The sequence below is a fragment of the Myxocyprinus asiaticus genome, chromosome 32 (genome assembly GCF_019703515.2).
Source record: "Myxocyprinus asiaticus isolate MX2 ecotype Aquarium Trade chromosome 32, UBuf_Myxa_2, whole genome shotgun sequence".
Classification (NCBI taxonomy): domain Eukaryota; kingdom Metazoa; phylum Chordata; class Actinopteri; order Cypriniformes; family Catostomidae; genus Myxocyprinus; species Myxocyprinus asiaticus.
Genome location: NC_059375.1, coordinates 42,638,183 through 42,656,505, shown reverse-complemented (window position 1 = coordinate 42,656,505; position 18,323 = coordinate 42,638,183). Strand labels below are relative to the sequence as shown.

General features: G+C 36.0%; 1 protein-coding gene across 11 annotated transcripts in view; it reads left to right on the top strand.

Moving 5' to 3' along the window:
* The window catches only part of LOC127423501 (calcium-activated potassium channel subunit alpha-1-like), a 197,348-nt gene that overhangs the window by 53,468 nt on the left and 125,557 nt on the right, over positions 1-18,323 (top strand). For 10 of the 11 annotated variants that reach the window (XM_051667858.1, XM_051667856.1, XM_051667855.1 and 7 more), the window contains exon 3: positions 11,203-11,264. In XM_051667858.1, the coding sequence (XP_051523818.1) occupies positions 11,203-11,264 (62 nt within the window). Of the gene's footprint in view, positions 1-11,202; positions 11,265-13,405; positions 13,425-18,323 lie in introns of those variants that run through there. The other variant, XM_051667865.1, reaches the window with a different exon arrangement.

Below are 18,323 nucleotides of genomic sequence, written 5' to 3'. Positions count from 1 at the left end.
TTATTCTGGCCAAGAACTGCCCACTTAAACAGGAAGAGGCCATTTGACTGACATGTAAAACAACCAATCACAGTTTGTTTTCACTATCTCGTTTGGGGGTGTGGTTAACGGAGATATATTTTATACCATTCTAAGATGGCATTTTTCAATGGCTGTTGTCATTTTGGTGTACAACAGAGTGCAACAATCAGGTCCTAAAGTAAAAATCAGATGTGTGCATCGCTCCACTCTGCAGGTGTTACGAGCATGCGAGACGCTAAAGCTTTTCACCACTCTCACATTTTCACACCTAGAGTGTTTCCATAGACCTGACCTCTTTAAGGTCACAGTTGTTTTTAATCTTCAGTATGCTATTCTGGTATTATCAGTTTAATAATAATGCAAATGTTGACAGTGATGATTTCCACTTAAACATTATAGGGTCATTCTTTCTCAACTCAATGTCATGGATCAATATTTTCTGAGTTATCCATTATTTTGTAGAGGGGGGTCAAAATGACCATTTTTGCCTATTTTGATTTTGGAGCTAAACTTCAGGTCAAAAAAATAACCTTAGAAAGGTGGCAGCATCATGATTTTATTTTTACACAGAGATTGGTAGGTCTATTACTAAAATCAGTCAACTTCAGCACTTCTTGTTGCATTATATGCCAATGGTGTGAGTCCAAAAATGAGAAAAAACACTTTTTTATGTCGTTTTTCCAAAGTTGGAGTGCCTATAACTCAAGAAGTATTAAACATATCTTAATATCCTTTTGGAGTCTGGTTTAGAACAAACTTTACTTTTTGTATCTTAATATATAAGGCCCTATATGGTTAATTCCCAGAGATATGGGGCTCCCAATATGGCTCCATGTGTAAATTGGTCACATGGTATGAAGCTAGTTTACGGATAGAGCTATATTGGGAGCCCCATATCTTTGGTATTTAACCATATAAGCCCTTAAAAATAAAAATTCAAAAAGGAAAGTTTGTTCAAAACCATAATCTATAAGGATTTTAAGATATCTTTAATACTTCTTGAGTTATAGGCACTTAAACTTTGGAAAAATGACACAAAAAAAGTGTTTTTTCTCATATTTGGACTCACGCCATTGGCATATAATGCAACAAGAAGTGCTGAAGTTGACTGATTTTAGTAATATATCTACCTATCTCTGTGTAAAAATAAAATCATGACACTGACACCTTTCTAACATACATTTTTTGACTTGTAGTTTTGCTCCAAAATCATTGGTGAAAATTGCCATTTTGACACCCCACTACAAAAGGAGTAAATGATGAAAATAAGGGCCTTCGTCATCATTTATGTGTATCTTTCTTCAGAAAAAGCTGGGAAAGTTTTTTAGGTTAAATGTAGCACATTTTTTGTTTGTTTTGTTTACATCAACGGGCGCGGACTGAACATGTGCTACACAAACGACTTTTGCTGTTGCGCACCGTCTCCGTGTTTACATCACACTGAATGCGTTTAGATGCGGTCCTCCTGCGAATGTGGCCGGAGGTGAAAAGGGTGGTGGTTGTCGCGAATGGGGGCCCCCTTGGGAGTTGGGGGCCCCTGGGTTGTACCCATGCATTTATTGCACCCCTGAGTGGAATCATGAAACTGACATCAAATAATACGATGATGCTGTGAAAGATATTCGATCACTTTTGTGTTTGTGGAAATAGAGCCCTGTACACACACAGACATCTCGTGTCCTTGTTTCCTCTCTGAAGGGCAGACACACACAGCGAAACAGTCAGTAAAGCATGAATCTTATTTCTGCATGTGGTGTGTTCGTTCTTGAGTGCACTCTTGTGTTTTTATATCTGAGGTGCATTCTCAAATGATGGTATGAGTCATTGCTGTTCTGTAGAACCTTTTCAACTCTTAACTTTTAAAAAATGTATATGTTTGTGGTGTCATTTAGAGAAGTATTTCTAAAAAAGTGTAGCAGATGTTCAGAAATATGCTCTGGTCAAACTCAGGCACTTCAACGTGATAATTATGACTTGATTATTTACTCAACGGCAAGAAAATAAACAGGAGGGAAATAAAGGTTAAGTTAGTCATTGCTCAGTGAGGGATTTCAACTTGAAGTTTATTTTCATTGTTTTTTAAACCGTCTTTAAAAATGTTTATATTATCATTCTGATTTCTGTAATTTTATCAAACAGGATGTAAAGTTTTAAAGTCAGACAAACCAACTAATACAACAAAACATAGCAAAATTCAGCAAATTAAGGACCAATAGTTACTGATGGTTGTGCTGTTGATTTCCCACCAAAGTGATGTCACTTCCTGGGGGATGATGTCATTAAGCAACTGCCTTTTGTGAGTTAAAGGGATACTACAAAAGTCTAACGGGTTGGAAAGTGATATTGTGGACACAGGACAGCCAAGACTGTAGACTGTTATTTAAGGGTTAAACTTCTGCCGCACTGAGTCACGTGACACAACAACATGGCGTTGATTTCCTTGAAGCGCTCATACGGATGCAGCACCAACAAAAGTGCCTCTGGTAAGAAACCTCTTGACGTTTTTTCATTGAAGCCTGTTTGGTTGTAAAGAGGAGAGTCTCTAGTTTCGTTTGATATGCTGCTTTAAAAAATCTGTTCATTTTTCGTGCGTCAACGTCCTGATAAACATGATGTCCACATATGTGTACACTGGCACCACATTTCCTCAAAAGTAGAAAAAACATGTTAGTTATTTTGAATAACATCTGTGGGTCATTTAACTTCATTTTAATATACATGTTGTTGTTTAATTTTGTTATCACTGTACAATACGATTCTATGCATTAACATTAATAAATGCATTAATATATTTACTGTACATTATCATATTGAGAATACATGGATGCATCCAAAAGCTGTAAAATGTTGCTTTCAGAGGTTTTATATGGAGTTAGCATGAAAATAAGGTGCATTTCAAACTGTTCTGAGATCAGTGCAGACAGACAGCACACTGGAGGTTAAGTCATTCACTAAATAGGGAGCAAGGGAGCATCCTATAGATCTCTATGCAGTTAAGTGCGTTCACTCCTAAAATCTGATCAAAAGTTCAGTTTCAGGCTGCAGATGATGTTTGGATCACTCAACATGTTTGACAGACATGTGACAATGATAATCAGTACATAGATTCACAATTTATAATGTATCATTTTATTTTAACATGATTGACAGTGATTGGATGATGCTGGACATTACTTTGAATCTGAATTAATTATGCTAATTTCTGATGTAATGTGTGTAACGTCTCAAAAACATGAATAATCAACACTCCTGGAAACATCATAAACAATCTGTTGAAAAAAAATCAGACTTTCTATAGCTTAGTGTTATTTAAAATTTCACAACTTAGTCCTGCTTTTTTTTTTTTTTTTGCTTGTATATTAGGTGCTGCTAGTTACAAATCAAAAAGAAAAATGAAAAATGCACACAGCAGTCATGTGGGAGTCTCAGGAGTTGAAGACAGAAATGATGGGTACATGAAAAGGTTATTCTAGGATTTTTTTAGGCCCCCAATGACACTATAAGATGTGCACATTTTTAATGTATTCCACTTTGTTGCATGGATGGTGTTTGTTTTTTAATCTGTGTTTTTACATTATTCAAGCTAGTCAGCTAATAATTCAGAATATTGTCAATTTCTAAAAAAAAAACATTGTAAAGGGAAAGGAGGTGGCGAGAACTGGCTTGACAATATAAATAAAGTTTAATGATAAACTTAAAAACACAAACATAAACACATACAGGGCAGCTGCCCATAGTTCTCTCCCTCTCTTGAACTGCCGTCTCCGGTCGCCTTTATCCCTCGCTCGCCTCATAAGTCTGATTGGGGTCCGGGCGTGCGTCATTCCGGCCCGGCCCCGCCCTACTCCTCCCTGCGTTGCCTCAGGCTGGGGAGCCCCTGGCATGATGTACATCCCCCCCATCTCTCTGGTGGGTGGGGGGTGTGCCTTGTGCCCTGCCTGCCAGCGGGTCATCCCTGCCTTCTTCGACCTGGGAGGAGACAGGAGGGTAAAAACAACAACAACAACAAAAAAAAAAACAGGCGAGGGAAAGGCCAACGCGGAGCAACAGCGAGAGAGAGAGAGAGGAGAGAGAAAAAAGAGAAACTCACTCACCGGTTCTCTAATGCGCTGTCACATGGTCCTCGATCACTCCTCCACCTTCTCAGGCGGACGACAGCCGTTACCCCCCGGGTGGACTGGAGTCAAACCTCCGACCCCCAATGGACAGAACGCCTCTCCACATTTCTTGGCGGCACGTGGGGACACTCCTCCGCCCCTGGCAGCGGCTCCATCGCTCCAGGCAGTCGGGGAGTCCAGTCCCTCCTCATCTCATGGATGGCGGCCGTTCCCCGCGTCCAGGTGGTCGGGGTACTCCGTCCCCCAGTGGATGGCAGCGGCGATCCCATGGGTGGACGGCAGTGTCGAGGACTCTACAACGGGCATCCATCCTCCCTCCCGGGTTGCGGCACCAATGTAAAGGGGTTATAAGGGAAAGGAGGAGGCGAGAACCAGCTTGACAATATAAATAAAGTTTAATGATAAACTTAAACAAAAACACACAAATGTAAACACATACAGGGCAGCTGCACATAGTTCGCCTTATCTTATACTGAATTAAACGAACGACATAGCTCCTCCCCTTCTTCAGTCGGTCAACAGATCCTGATCCTCGCTCGTTCAGTGAATTGGCGTATTCGTTCAGTGGGTCAAACCAACAATATGCTCCTTCACTGCTTGCACTTGAAAGCTACTGGCTCAGGCTATAGTCAGTCTTTATAAGCAAGAGAAGCCAGCAAAGCAGTCTCGCACTGCAAATTAGAGCTCTGGGCGATCACAGATTTGCACGCTGATTGCAGAGTCACAGATTTTTATGGGGGCTGAGATGAAATTTGCTCAATGGGTCTAGTAATGCTTATGGTACTGTATAGTAGGACTGACCCATATACTGTGCAATCGGAGTCAGTTTTCAGAAGCTCAGCCACAGACGGTTAATAAAATGAGGGGTGACCTCTGACCTCTGTGGATGGTGTTACTACAGCTGTAGTAAACGGTTTGTCTCGGTCATGTCTTTGAGCGTGTGACTGTGACAGGAGTTCACAGTGCGTCTGATCTGATACCAGATCTGATCTGCCTCTTCTCTTCCACTGTTGTCCAATAAACATGTCTTAGATATCAGACAGAGATTAGAAATCAAACCGAGTTTCACTTTCAGACAGCTAGATCAGATCTCAACCAGCAAATCAGACTCCTACATTATAAATTGCTATAAATTATTTATTGCTATTAATCATTTCTATTATATTATTTAAAGGTGCATTCAGGTCTTTGTTTTAATTGGTTATTTTGTTGTGGTTGTCTGTAAGGCTCTTTGAAATGACTGAAATAATTTGGCGAAGTGATTTGGAACCATTATGCGGTCAAGAACTGGAACTACTTCATAGTTGTGCGCTTACCGGAAAATGATTGCACACCTTAGAACGTCCATGAACCTATCAGAATCAAGCATTTAACAGACCCGTGGTATAACGAGGTTTATTTTATGCAGAAAATGCTCTAATAAAGGTAATAACTGTCTTTAGAAATAACATGAAACATAGACCAATTATTGATGTGATGGACAATAGTAATCTGTCCTTAAGAGTACAAGTCTGTTCAATTGAATTCTGACGTTTGTTTTTAAGCAAAGCATTTATATTAAAGTAGTAATAAATAACTTTAGAAATTACCTCAAACTACCTCAAATTATATTCCAGAGCTGGAGGGGGCAGCAGAGATGATCATGCTGATCCACGTCAATAGTTGGCAGTACAGCGTCTTACACCACTGTCACATCAGTACTTAAACTACACGAAGAAGACCAATGCTAACGCTAGTTAGACAAATACTGAATGCCCCTTTAATATCTAAAATAATATTTTCACACTTTTTGCATAATTTGGAAAAATTACAGCTTGACTGGAAATGACGGCCAGTAAAAATATTGTGCTCAAAAGTGATATTTCCCTTGATTTTTGTTTTGTTTTTTGTTTTGTCTCATATTTCATCTCAAGCATGCTCTTCACTGACACTTTTGTCCACTTGGATAACAGGTACACTAACTTAAAAAAAACAAAAACACTTTATTAGGGGCAAAATTGTTTGGTGTTGTGGAAATGACGCCACAGTATTTTCACACAATAAATATTGAAACGATTGATGTTTATTTCACTCTTCGTTTAGATTATCAAATTTTTTAAGTGTGATCATTTGTATTTTTATAATGGATTTTCACAGTTTAATATTGAAAGTCTGGGTCTGGGAAAAGACTAAAAACAGTCAAATCTATACATAAAACGTGTTTGAAAAGTGTTCAAAATAAATGATGAAGGCCTGATAAAAAAGTGTCCAATTCAGTTTTAATGTGACCCTTGAATAATCAAAATAATTTGTTTTTAAAAATCTTTTACTAGCTTACATAAAAATCTACCTGTGGGACGTGAAATTGCCTGAAGTTGAAGAAACAGAATACAGATAGTTCCGGCTCTAAAATCTGATTGGATGAGCCACATTTGAAGCTGTTATAAAACAAAACAAAAAAAGCCATTAAATCCTACAAGTGGCTAATGAATGATATTGCTTTGACAAATTGTTTATTGTGGTCCACCGCTATGTGGTTTTTAATACAGCACAGGGTGACATTTGGCCTATATAATCTGATCTATGTGTAAAGCAATTTCACCAGAACTAACTGTTCTAACGGCCATTCATTGCACGTGTGTGTGTGTGTGATATAGAGAAAGAGAGAGATAATCAGATGTGGACCAGACTTTATGCTGATAGTCAAAAGTCTTGCTATGTGAGATTAAGTTTCACCAGACCCGTTTGAGTAACTTCAACCACTGAATTGTGTTTTTTCTTCATGTACATTTGCAGATAAGCTGAACGTGTCAGAAATGTTTTCGGCAGGTTGGTTTTGAGTGAACTCCTGTTGAACCTGTTGGTTTGTTGTGTTTGTTGCGCTCTCATCAGCTGCTCCCTCTGCTGGTCACATGAGGCCAAAGTGCTGACATTACCATGGAAACAGATGTGTCAAAGCATGACCACGCATGAATCAGGCAACACGACCTGCTAAGAGAAAGAAAGACGGTCTTCAGGCCGCCAGCTCTCTCTTTTTTTGTGTGCTAAAATCAATCATTTTGAAGGAATGTTAGACCTGGTCTCAGAACCCAGACAGGTGTGTGTGTGTGTGTGTGTGTGGCTATTAAAAATACATGTGTGTGTGTGTGTGGATTCTCAGTATGAGTGATTCAGTGGTTTAGAGACAATAGCATGTCCCCTCATGGAAAATAATCTACCTGCTCATTCAAAATGCATAAGAGACACACAGTGAGAGGAAGAGTAGGTCAGTGGCATTTCCTTCACCTTGAAAGCACCTGATTGCTCACGGACACTTTAGTGTGACCTGTTCTCTGCTGTGTTTGCTTGAAAATGAAAAGTCTGTTGTTTACACACCTTCATGATGTTTCAAACCTTATGTGTGGCTTTAGAAGTTCCCGTTCACTTTCATTTATGGAAATGAAGATCGAAAGTCTTATAGGTTTGGAATGACACGAGGGTCAATTTTCATTTCTGGGTGAAGTATTTTGCAGGTAAAATACTTCACCCGGTTTCTTCTGGTACTTGTTGACGCAGCATCCAGTTCCTGCTTAAATCTCATCAGGAGCTTTAGATTAAAATAGGTGTCTGCTAGCAGGACAGATTTACTAATGAGAATCATGTCTCAGTTCATGTACACACACTCACACACAAAATAGCTTTTTGAGGGCAAACCAGAAAAACAATGGTTAATGTTGTTGTTACCATGGTTTTAAGACAAATACTACAGCTAATCTTTGTTTGCTATAGTAAAATCGTGGTCAATTCTGTGGTTACTATGGTTTTACAACAAATAGCACAGTCTGAGTGTTACAGTAAAACCATGGTTAATTTTGTGTTTACTGTGGTTGTAAGACAAACACCACAGTTAATCTTTGTTTTCTAAAGTAAAATCATGGTTAATTTTGTGGTTGCTATGGTTTTACGACAAATACAGTAAGTCTATGAGTATTATAGTAAAATTATGGTTAATTTTGTGGTTATTTTTGGTTGTAAGACAAATACCACAGTTAATCTTTGTTTACTATAGTAAAATCATGGTTAATTTTGTGGTTACTATGGTTTTACGACAAATACCACGGTTAGTCTGTGAGTATTGTAGTAAGATTATGGTTAATTTTGTGTTTACTGTGGTTGTAAGACAAATACCACAGTTAATCTTTGTTTACTATAGTAAAATTATGGTTAATTTTGTGGTTACTATGGTTTTACGACAGATACACAGTGGTTAAGTCTATGGTAGTGGTTACTATGGTACGTAAAATAGTGGTTAATTTTGTGTTTACTATGGTTATAAGACAAATACCACAGGTAATATGGTTTTACGACAGATACCACGGTTAGTCTATGAGTATTATAGTAAAATTATGGTTAATTTTGTGGTTATTTTTGGTTGTAAGACAAATACCACAGTTAATCTTTGTTTACTATAGTAAAATTATGGTTAATTTTGTGGTTATTACTATGGTTTTACGACAGATACCATGGTTAGTCTGTGAGTATTGTAGTAAAATTATGGTAAATTTTGTGGTTGCTATGATTTTATGACAAATACCACGGTTAGTCTATGAGTATTATAGTAAAATGATGGATAATTTTGTGGTTATTTTTGGTTGTAAGACAAATACCACAGTTATATGCTTTACGACAGATACTTAGTCATGAGTATTGTAAAATCATGGTTAATTTTGTGGTTACTGTGGTTTTACGACAAATACCACAGTTAATCTTTGTTTACTATAGTAAAATTATGGTTAATTTTGTGGTTATTTTTGGTTATAAGACAAATACCACAGTTAATCTTTGTTTACTATAGTAAAATTATGGTTAATTTTGTGGTTATTTTTGGTTATAAGACAAATACCACAGTTAATCTTTGTTTACTATAGTAAAATTATGGTTAATTTTGTGGTTACTATGGTTTTACGACAAATACCACAGTTAATCTTTGTTTACTATAGTAAAATTATGGTTAATTTTGTGTTTATTTTTGGTTATAAGACAAATACCACAGTTAATCTTTGTTTACTATAGTAAAATTATGGTTAATTTTGTGGTTACTATGGTTTTACGACAAATACCACAGTTAATCTTTGTTTACTATAGTAAAATTATGGTTAATTTTGTGGTTATTTTTGGTTGTAAGACAAATACCACAGTTAATCTTTGTTTACTGTAGTAAAATTATGGTTAATTTTGTGGTTACTATGGTTTTATGACAAATACCACAGTTAGTCTATGAGTATTATAGTAAAATGATGGTTAATTTTGTGGTTATTTTTGGTTGTAAGACAAATACCAAAGTTTATCTTTGTTTACTGTAGTAAAATCATGGTTAATTTTGTGGTTACTATGGTTTTACGACAAATACCACAGTTAATCTTTGTTTACTATAGTAAAATTATGGTTAATTTTGTGGTTACTATTGGTTATAAGACAAATACCACAGTTAATCTTTGTTTACTATAGTAAAATTATGGTTAATTTTGTGGTTACTATGGTTTTACGACAAATACCACAGTTTATCTTTGTTTACTATAGTAAAATTATGGTTAATTTTGTGGTTACTATGGTTTTACGACGTATACCACAGTTAATCTTTGTTTACTATAGTAAAATTATGGTTAATTTTGTGGTTATTTTTGGTTATAAGACAAATACCACAGTTAATCTTTGTTTACTATAGTAAAATTATGGTTAATTTTGTGGTTACTATGGTTTTACGACAAATACCACAGTTAATCTTTGTTTACTATAGTAAAATTATGGTTAATTTTGTGGTTACTATGGTTTTATGACAAATACCACGGTTAGTCTGTGAGTATTGTAGTAAAATTATGGTTAATTTTGTGGTTGCTATGGTTTTATGACAAATACCACGGTTAGTCTGTGAGTATTGTAGTAAAATTATGGTTAATTTTGCGGTTATTTTTGGTTGTAAAACAAATACCACAGTTTATCTTTGTTTACTATAGTAAAATTATGGTTAATTTTGTGGTTACTATGGTTTTATGACAGATACCACGGTTAGTCTGTGAGTATTGTAGTAAAATAGTGGTTAATTTTGTGTTTACTATGGTTATAAGACAAATACCACAGGTAATATGGTTTTACAACAAATACCACGGTTAGTCTATGAGTATTATAGTAAAATTATGGTTAATTTTGTGGTTATTTCTGGTTGTAAGACAAATACCACAGTTAATCTTTGTTTAATATAGTAAAATCATGGTAAATTTTGTGGTTGCTATGGTTTTACGACAAATACCACGGTAAGTCTATGAGTATTATAGTAAAATTATGGTTAATTTTGTGGTTATTTTTGGTTATAAGACAAATACCACAGTTAATCTTTGTTTACTATAGTAAAGACATGGTTAATTTTGTGGTTACTATGGTTTTACGACAAATACCATGGTTAGTCTTATGAGTATTGTAGTAAAATGATGGTTAATGTTATGTTTACTGTGGTTGTAAGACAAATAACACAGTTAATCTTTGTTTACTATAGTGAAATCATAGTTAATTTTGTGTTTAACTGGGCTTTACTTCAAATACCATAGGTCAACTATGGTTACTATACCACATTTTAGTATTATAGTAAAATTATTGGTTCTTTAAATATGAGTCATATTTGCCAAGTAAAAACACAGATGGATAACTTTAAATAGTTATTGTTTAAAAAAAAAAATTCTTACACCTGGTGTGCACCGGTCGTGAGTGTCGCTTCAAAAGCGTATATTTCCCATTCTTATCAATGACGCTGTCTACACCGGAAGCATCTGTTCTATTACTGATGCACTGCAGATCTACTTTATTACTCAAGCTCACAGCTGATTGATCCGTGCTGTCTGCATGTCATTTAGAGCATGTACTTCGAAGCATTCAATTTAGACAGCCTCAAGCCGTTGCGTCACGTCAAAGGATGCATCCGGTGTAGACAGTGTAGGTGTGTGCTTGCTTAGTATGTCACAAGGCCCGGCCATATTTATAGTTATTTCTTTACCAAAAGCAGGTCAAAAGTGAGTGTTAAATTAATATTCTTGTTCTCTGTTGTATTTCTCAGGTGGTGCTGGTGTTTGCTCTGAGCATCGGCGCTCTCGTCATTTACTTCATCGACTCCTCTGAGTGAGTAAACGTCTCATTTTATTTCTATATGTGTTTTAAGGTACATCAATGGTTATAATCGTGGCGACTGGGGCAGAAGGAAATCACCCCTTGGGCTGTGACAGACAGAATGTCCACACTGAACACACTCAGTTTAAGGGGTCACACAGATGCTTAAACTGACGTCATAGAAACATCACACACATCAGTGAGCTCATAAAGGTGAAAAGCATTATGACACAACCTGTTTATGCCACAAGCACAATGTCAGGACAGAGAGAGAGAGACATAAATCTCTTGTCCTCATAAAGGATCAGCACATGTTTATTTCTGTAGTGCTACATCTGAACAGACTCTGAGTTTAAAGCAGAACTGATCTTTATATTAATCTGTTGAACTCTAAGGTGAATAAATATATTTGCTTGAACTATCCCATTTAATGTCTCATGTTAATGTTCTTCCAAAACCATATGACTTTCTTTCGTGGAGCACAAAAGGAGATATTTAGCAGAATGTTCACGCTGCTCTTTTCCATACAGTGGAAGTGAATGGGGACGGATATTGTCAAACTCCAAAAATTACAAGAAAATATTATAAAAGTAGTCTATATGAATTGTGCACTGTATTGCGTATTGGGTCTGTTCCTCACAAAACTAAGATTTTGCGCACAAGACATATGGACTACTAATATAGTACATTTATGGAGGTTTTTGGAGCTCGACAGCTCCTAGGCACTTGGTTATTTCGTGTCAACTAAACCAGAGGTTCATGGCTCACAATTTTGATAAATGTATTTACTGGTGACAGAAATGCATAAATGATGATGAAAGGCTAAATATTAAATGCCATGGCTGATTATTTACTGCGTAATCCATTATTTTGTAAAGCTGAGTCGAAATGACTATTTTCACCTTTGATTTTAATTTCTAGTTTCAACATTATTTTTACTTCAGATCTTTGTTTTTTTTTTTTTATCAAGAAAAACAATCTTTGTACCATGTGACCCACATTTAGTTTTTGATCAATAACAGTGATTAAAATGTAAAAAACGACTCATGGAGCCACATTGAGAGCCCCACATCTCAGGGATTTAAGCATATAGGGCCTTAAAAATGAAGATACAAAAAGGAAAGTTTGTTTTGAACCAGAATGTAAAAGGATATTAAGATATCTTGTATACTTCTGGAGTTATAGGCACTCCAACTTTGGAAAAACAACAACAACAACAAAATTCCCCCCATTTTTGGACTCTCACCATTGGCATATAATGGAAAAAGAGGTGCTGAAGTCAACTGATGTTAGTAATAGACCTTCAGATCTCTGTGCAAAAATAAAATCATGACACTGACACCTTTCTAAGGTTATTTTTTTTTACCTGTAGTTTTGCTCCCAAATCATAGGTGGAAATTGTCATTTTGACCCCCCTCTACAAAATAATGGATTACTCAGTAAATATTGATCCATGACATTTAATATTTTGGCTTACATCATCATTTATGTGTATCTTTCTTTAGATAAAGTATAAACAAATCAATAAAAAAATTATTTGACATAGAATAACCCACTGTATTCTGTCATTGCATGGAAAATCACAGAAGAAATTTATACGGGAAGAAATTGCTCTCGCCCATGTCTGTACCTGCTGTTTTTCTGACAAATAAAATCCCTTATATTGTACTGCCGTTGTCTTGACTGTCAGCACATGCTCTAATGCTGTTATTTGGCCTACAGCACAAGCAACTTTAGCGCTCAGGACAATTAAACTGCGCTGGCCAGAATGCCCGAGTCTCAAATTAAATAGCTAAATCCCCCATGATGCACTAATGAGGAAGAGGATAACACACATTTCCTGTGTCAACAGGTCTGTTTAGAGCAGGACAACGTGTTTGTGTGTGTGTTTGTGTGTGTGTGTGTGTGTGTGTGTGTGTGTGTGTGTGTGTGTGTGATACTGAACAGGAAGTTCTGTTCTGTAGATATGGTATAAAAAGATTATTTCAGACTGGGTCATGGCATAATTTACTGAAACACTTTCTACAAGCAAAACTGTTTCACTGGGGATCCGAAAATGCATGCCGTTGGTTTTGGCGTTTGATATTGCTCCAGTTATTTATACTACTGAAATTACACAAACATTCCCATCATATTTCTGCAAGTGTTAGATGCTTTCTGACGGAATATACAGTAAGAACTTTGTACAGTTTAATAAGAGTGTAATATTTGTAAGATAAACTGTTATCAACAAAACTGGGAGATTTGGTTGTTTATTACAGAGACAGTTCATTGTATCCTGGCATAATGTAATTTGATGCATGCTAAATTACATGTGAAATCAACTGTTGGGATGCAGTTATTTTTACTCACAGTTCTAAACCTGTATGACTTTCTTACTTCTGTGGAACGCAAAAGGAGATGTTTAGCAGAATGTTCACGCTGCTCTTTTCCATCCAATGAAAGTGAATAACAGGTCATAAAAGCCATAACAGACTTGTGCACTGTTTCTGAAGGGTTCTACGATACGCAAATACAATATTTATCATAATGAAAATGAAGCCCACGTTTAGGACATTTTTTGCATTGTGGCATTATTTTCAAGCACATTTTACCCACCAATTTCCATTACTGTCAATCATTTTTTTTGCTTAACAAATGATTGAACAATGATATTTTTAAATTAAAATCTGTTAAAATGAAAGGCAGTAACAAGGGAGTACTGATACGATGTATAAAGACTTTGCAATTAAATAATATAAATTTTTTTTCTTCACATTGCAGTAATGAGAATTGGGGGGTAAAATGTCTTGAACATAGTGTCACATTATATAACATCTTAATGGTCCTAAAATAGATATTTTCTTTATACAAATATATATATATATATATATATATATATATATATATATTTTATTTAATTTAAGTTATTTTTAATTTAATTTTAATTTAATTTTCTATTTTTTTAATTTATATTCTATATTTTATTTTATTATTTATATTTATATTTTATATTTTTAAGTTATTTTTGATTTTATTATATATATATTATTATTATTATTATTATTATTATTTTTTTTTTTTTTTTTTTTTATATTTATATTTTATGTTTTGTACGTTTTATATTTTTTTATGACATTTTATTTTGTAAATTTGAACCAGGATATTTTCTTGACAGGTTTCATGAGAATCATCCTTTTCCTTTTAAATCACTAATCACTTGTGTGAATGATCAAAGGGACAATATTTATGCAAAGATGTTATTGCTGTTTTAGAAATATTTGCATATAAATGCAGTTTTCTTATTGCTGTTGGTTTGTTAGTAGCAGTTGCGGATGCTCTATGTAAAGCCCCGTATGGCCTGTGACCCGAGACTCCCGTGAAGTATTACTTACGTTAAACGTCTCTTAATTACAGAAAGGGTTCAGTTTCCATTCACTCCGATTCCGATTCCCTGACCTGCTAGAATACAACCACACAAACAGGATGGGATAGAGTTGCGGTGTCAGTTCAGTAGCATAAACTCCTTTAAGTTAGGAGTTTCACAGCTCATGAAATGAACACACTGTTCCCTCTCAGGTCCTTTAATGATCAAGAACGTCTTTTGTTTGGGAGCGTTCAGTCACCTGTAGAGAGTCAAACTTGTTCTTACCTGATCCACCTGTACAGCATTAACTCAAGTGGAGAGTCTGACGTGCTGCAGGAAGTGAGCCTCCATTGTCTGAGCTGACGGCAGCCTACTTCCTTCATGAGGTGAATTGCACAAAGTATTCTAAGAACATTTTCAGTTCATATTTCACTCCAAAGTTAAATAAAGGAAAGGAACCGAGAACCCATATTTTTTAAAATTCCGTAACAGTTTGATTTTCATGACTTTCGATTCCGTTAACGGTTCTCGAATGTGCAATTTTCGACTGATGCGGACGGAACACTGTACTAAAATACGTAACACACAGTGCAACCAGTGTAGCCCAATTCCTGAACAAATTACTCATATGAATCTTGAATCCTTTTGAAGCCGATTTCTTTTGAATCTACAGCGTGAAACATACAGATCGACCAGTGTAGTCTGATTCCCGAATGACTCTTTTGAGCTGGTTCTTTTGAATCTACAGCATGAAACATACAGCTTGACCAGTTTGGTCCGATTCCAAACACATGACTCTTTTGAATCTTGAATCTTTTCAATCATCTTAAAGCCAGATATTTTAAAACTACTGTGCGAAGAATCATACATTGCGACCAGTGTAGTCTGATTTCCGATTGAATGACTCTTTTGAATCTCCTTAATGCTGAATCTTTTGAATCTACAGTGCGAAACACAGTGTGAACAGTGTAGTCCGATTCTCTAACAAATGACTCTTTTGAATCTACAGCGTAAAACACAGAGCATGATCAGTATAGGCCAATTCCCAAATGAATGACTCTTTTGAATCTTGAATCTTTTGAATCCTCTTAAAGCCAAATCTTTTGAATCTACAGAGCAAAACACAGAGCATAATCAGTGTGGGACGATTCCAAACGTATGACTCTTTTGAATCTTGAATCTTTTGAATCGTCTTAAAGCCAAATAAATTTAAAACTAATGTGTGAAACATTCAGCGCATCCAGTGAGGTTTGTTTCCCGAATGAATGACTCTTATGCCGGTTCTTTTGAATCTAAAGCGCAAAGTATACAGTTCGACCAGTATAGTCGAATTTCCGAACGAATGACTCTTTTGAATCTCCTTAAAGCCGAATCTTTTGAATCTACAGTGCGAAACATGGTGTGAACAGTGTAGTCTGATTCCCTAACAAATTACTCTTTTGAATCTTGAATCTTTTGAATCTCCTTAAAGCCGAATCTTTTGAATCTACAGCGCAAAACACACAGCACGACCAGTGTAGTCAGATTCCCTAACAAATGACTCTTTTGAGCCGGTTCTTTTGAATCTACAGCGCAAAACACACAGTTTGACCAGTATAAACTGATTCCCGAATGAATGATTCTTTTGAATCTTTAATATTTTGAATCTTCTTAAAGCCGAATCTTTTGAATCTACAGTGCAAAACACAGTGTGAGCAGTGTAGTCCGATTACAAATGTATGAATCTTTTGAACCGTCTTAAAGCCAAATCTTTTAAAACTACTGTGCAAAGAAACATACATCACAACCAGTGTAGTCTGATTTCCGAGCAAATGATTCTTTTGAATCTCCTTAAAGCCGAATCTTTTGAATTTACAATGTGAAACATAGAGTGTGACCAGTTTGGTCCGATTCCAAACACGTGAATCTTTTGAATCTTGAATATTTTGAATCCCGTTAAAGCCGAATTTTTTGAATCTACAGCGCAAAACACACAGCACGACCGGTATAAGCCGATTCCTGAACGAATGACTCTTTTGAATCTTGAATCTTTTGAATCCTCTTAAAGCCGAATCCTTTGAATCTACAGTGCAAAACAGAGTGTGAGTAGTGTAGTCCGATTCCAAACGTATGACTCTTTTGAATCTTTTGAATCGTCTTAAAGCCAAATATTTTAAAACTACTGTGTGAAACATTCAGCGCATCCAGTGAGGTTTGATTCCCGAATGAATGACTCTTATGTGCTGGTTCTTTTGAATCTAAAGCGCAAAATATACAGTTCGACCAGTGTAGTCTGATTTCTGAACAAGTGACTCTTTTGAATCTCCTTAAAGCCGAATCTTTTGAATCTACAGTGAGAAACATAGTGTGAACAGTGTAGTCTGATTCCCTAACAAATGACTGTTATGAGTCAAATCTTTTGAATCTATAGTGAGAAACATAGTGTGAACAGTGTAGTCCGATTCCCTAACAAATGACTGTTATGAGTCAAATCTTTTGAATCTATAGTGAGAAACATAGTGTGAACAGTGTAGTCCGATTCCCTAACAAATGACTCTTATGAGCTGAATCTTTTGAATCTACAGTGCAAAACACTCAGCTTGACCAGGTAAGCCGGTTCCTGAACGAATGACTCTTTTGAATCTTGAATCTTTTGAATCCCCTTAAAGCTGAATCTTTTGAATCTACAGTGCAAAACACACAGCACGACAAGTGTAAGCCGATTCCTGAACGAATGACTCTTATGTGGCGGTTCTTTTGAATCTAAAGTGCAAAATATACAGTTCGACCAGTGTAGTCTGATTTCTGAACAAGTGACTCTTTTGAATCTCCTTAAAGCCGAATCTTTTGAATCTACAGTGCGAAACATAGTGTGAACAGTGTAGTCTGATTCCCTAACAAATGACTGTTATGAGTCGAATCCTTTGAATCTACAGTGCAAAACACTCAGCTTGACCAGTGTAAGCCAGTTACCGAACAAATGACTCTTTTGAGTCTTGAATCTTTTGAATCCCCTTTAAGACGAATCTTTTGAATCTACAGCGCAAAACACAGTGTGAGTAGTGTAGTCCGATTCCAAACGTATGACTCTTTTGAATCATCTTAAAGTCACATATTTTAAAACTACTGTGTGAAACATTCAGCGCATCCAGTGAGGTTTGATTCCCGAACTAATGACTCTTATGAGCCAGTTCTTTTGAATCTACAGCGCAAAACACTCAGCTTCACCAGTGTAAGCCGGTTCCCAAACGAATGACTCTTTTGAATCTTGAATCATTTGAAACCACAGTGCAAAACACAGTGTGAGTAGTGTAGTCTGATTCCAAACGTATGACTCTTTTGAATCTTTTGAATCGTCTCAAAGCCAAATGTTTTAAAACTACTGTGTGAAACATTCAGCGCATCCAGTGAGGTTTGATTCCCGAATGAATGACTCTTATGAGCCGGTTCTTTTGAATCTACAGCTCAAAACATACAGCATGACAGTCCAATTCCCGAATGAATGACTCCTATGAGTTCTTTTGAGTTTTCAAAGTATTCAAACGTCATGGTAGTATTTGTTGTACTGCCATTAATTTATGCTGCCTTAAATGAATTTGAATGAGAATAATGAGAATTAAAATGTCAGAATGTTGATGGTTCTAAAAATAGGCTCAATTTATCTTCATGCCAAATATTATTTCATGTTTTATTCGTTCCACCTGCTCTCTCAGCCCAGACTCTTCTGTCCATCACACAGAGTAAAC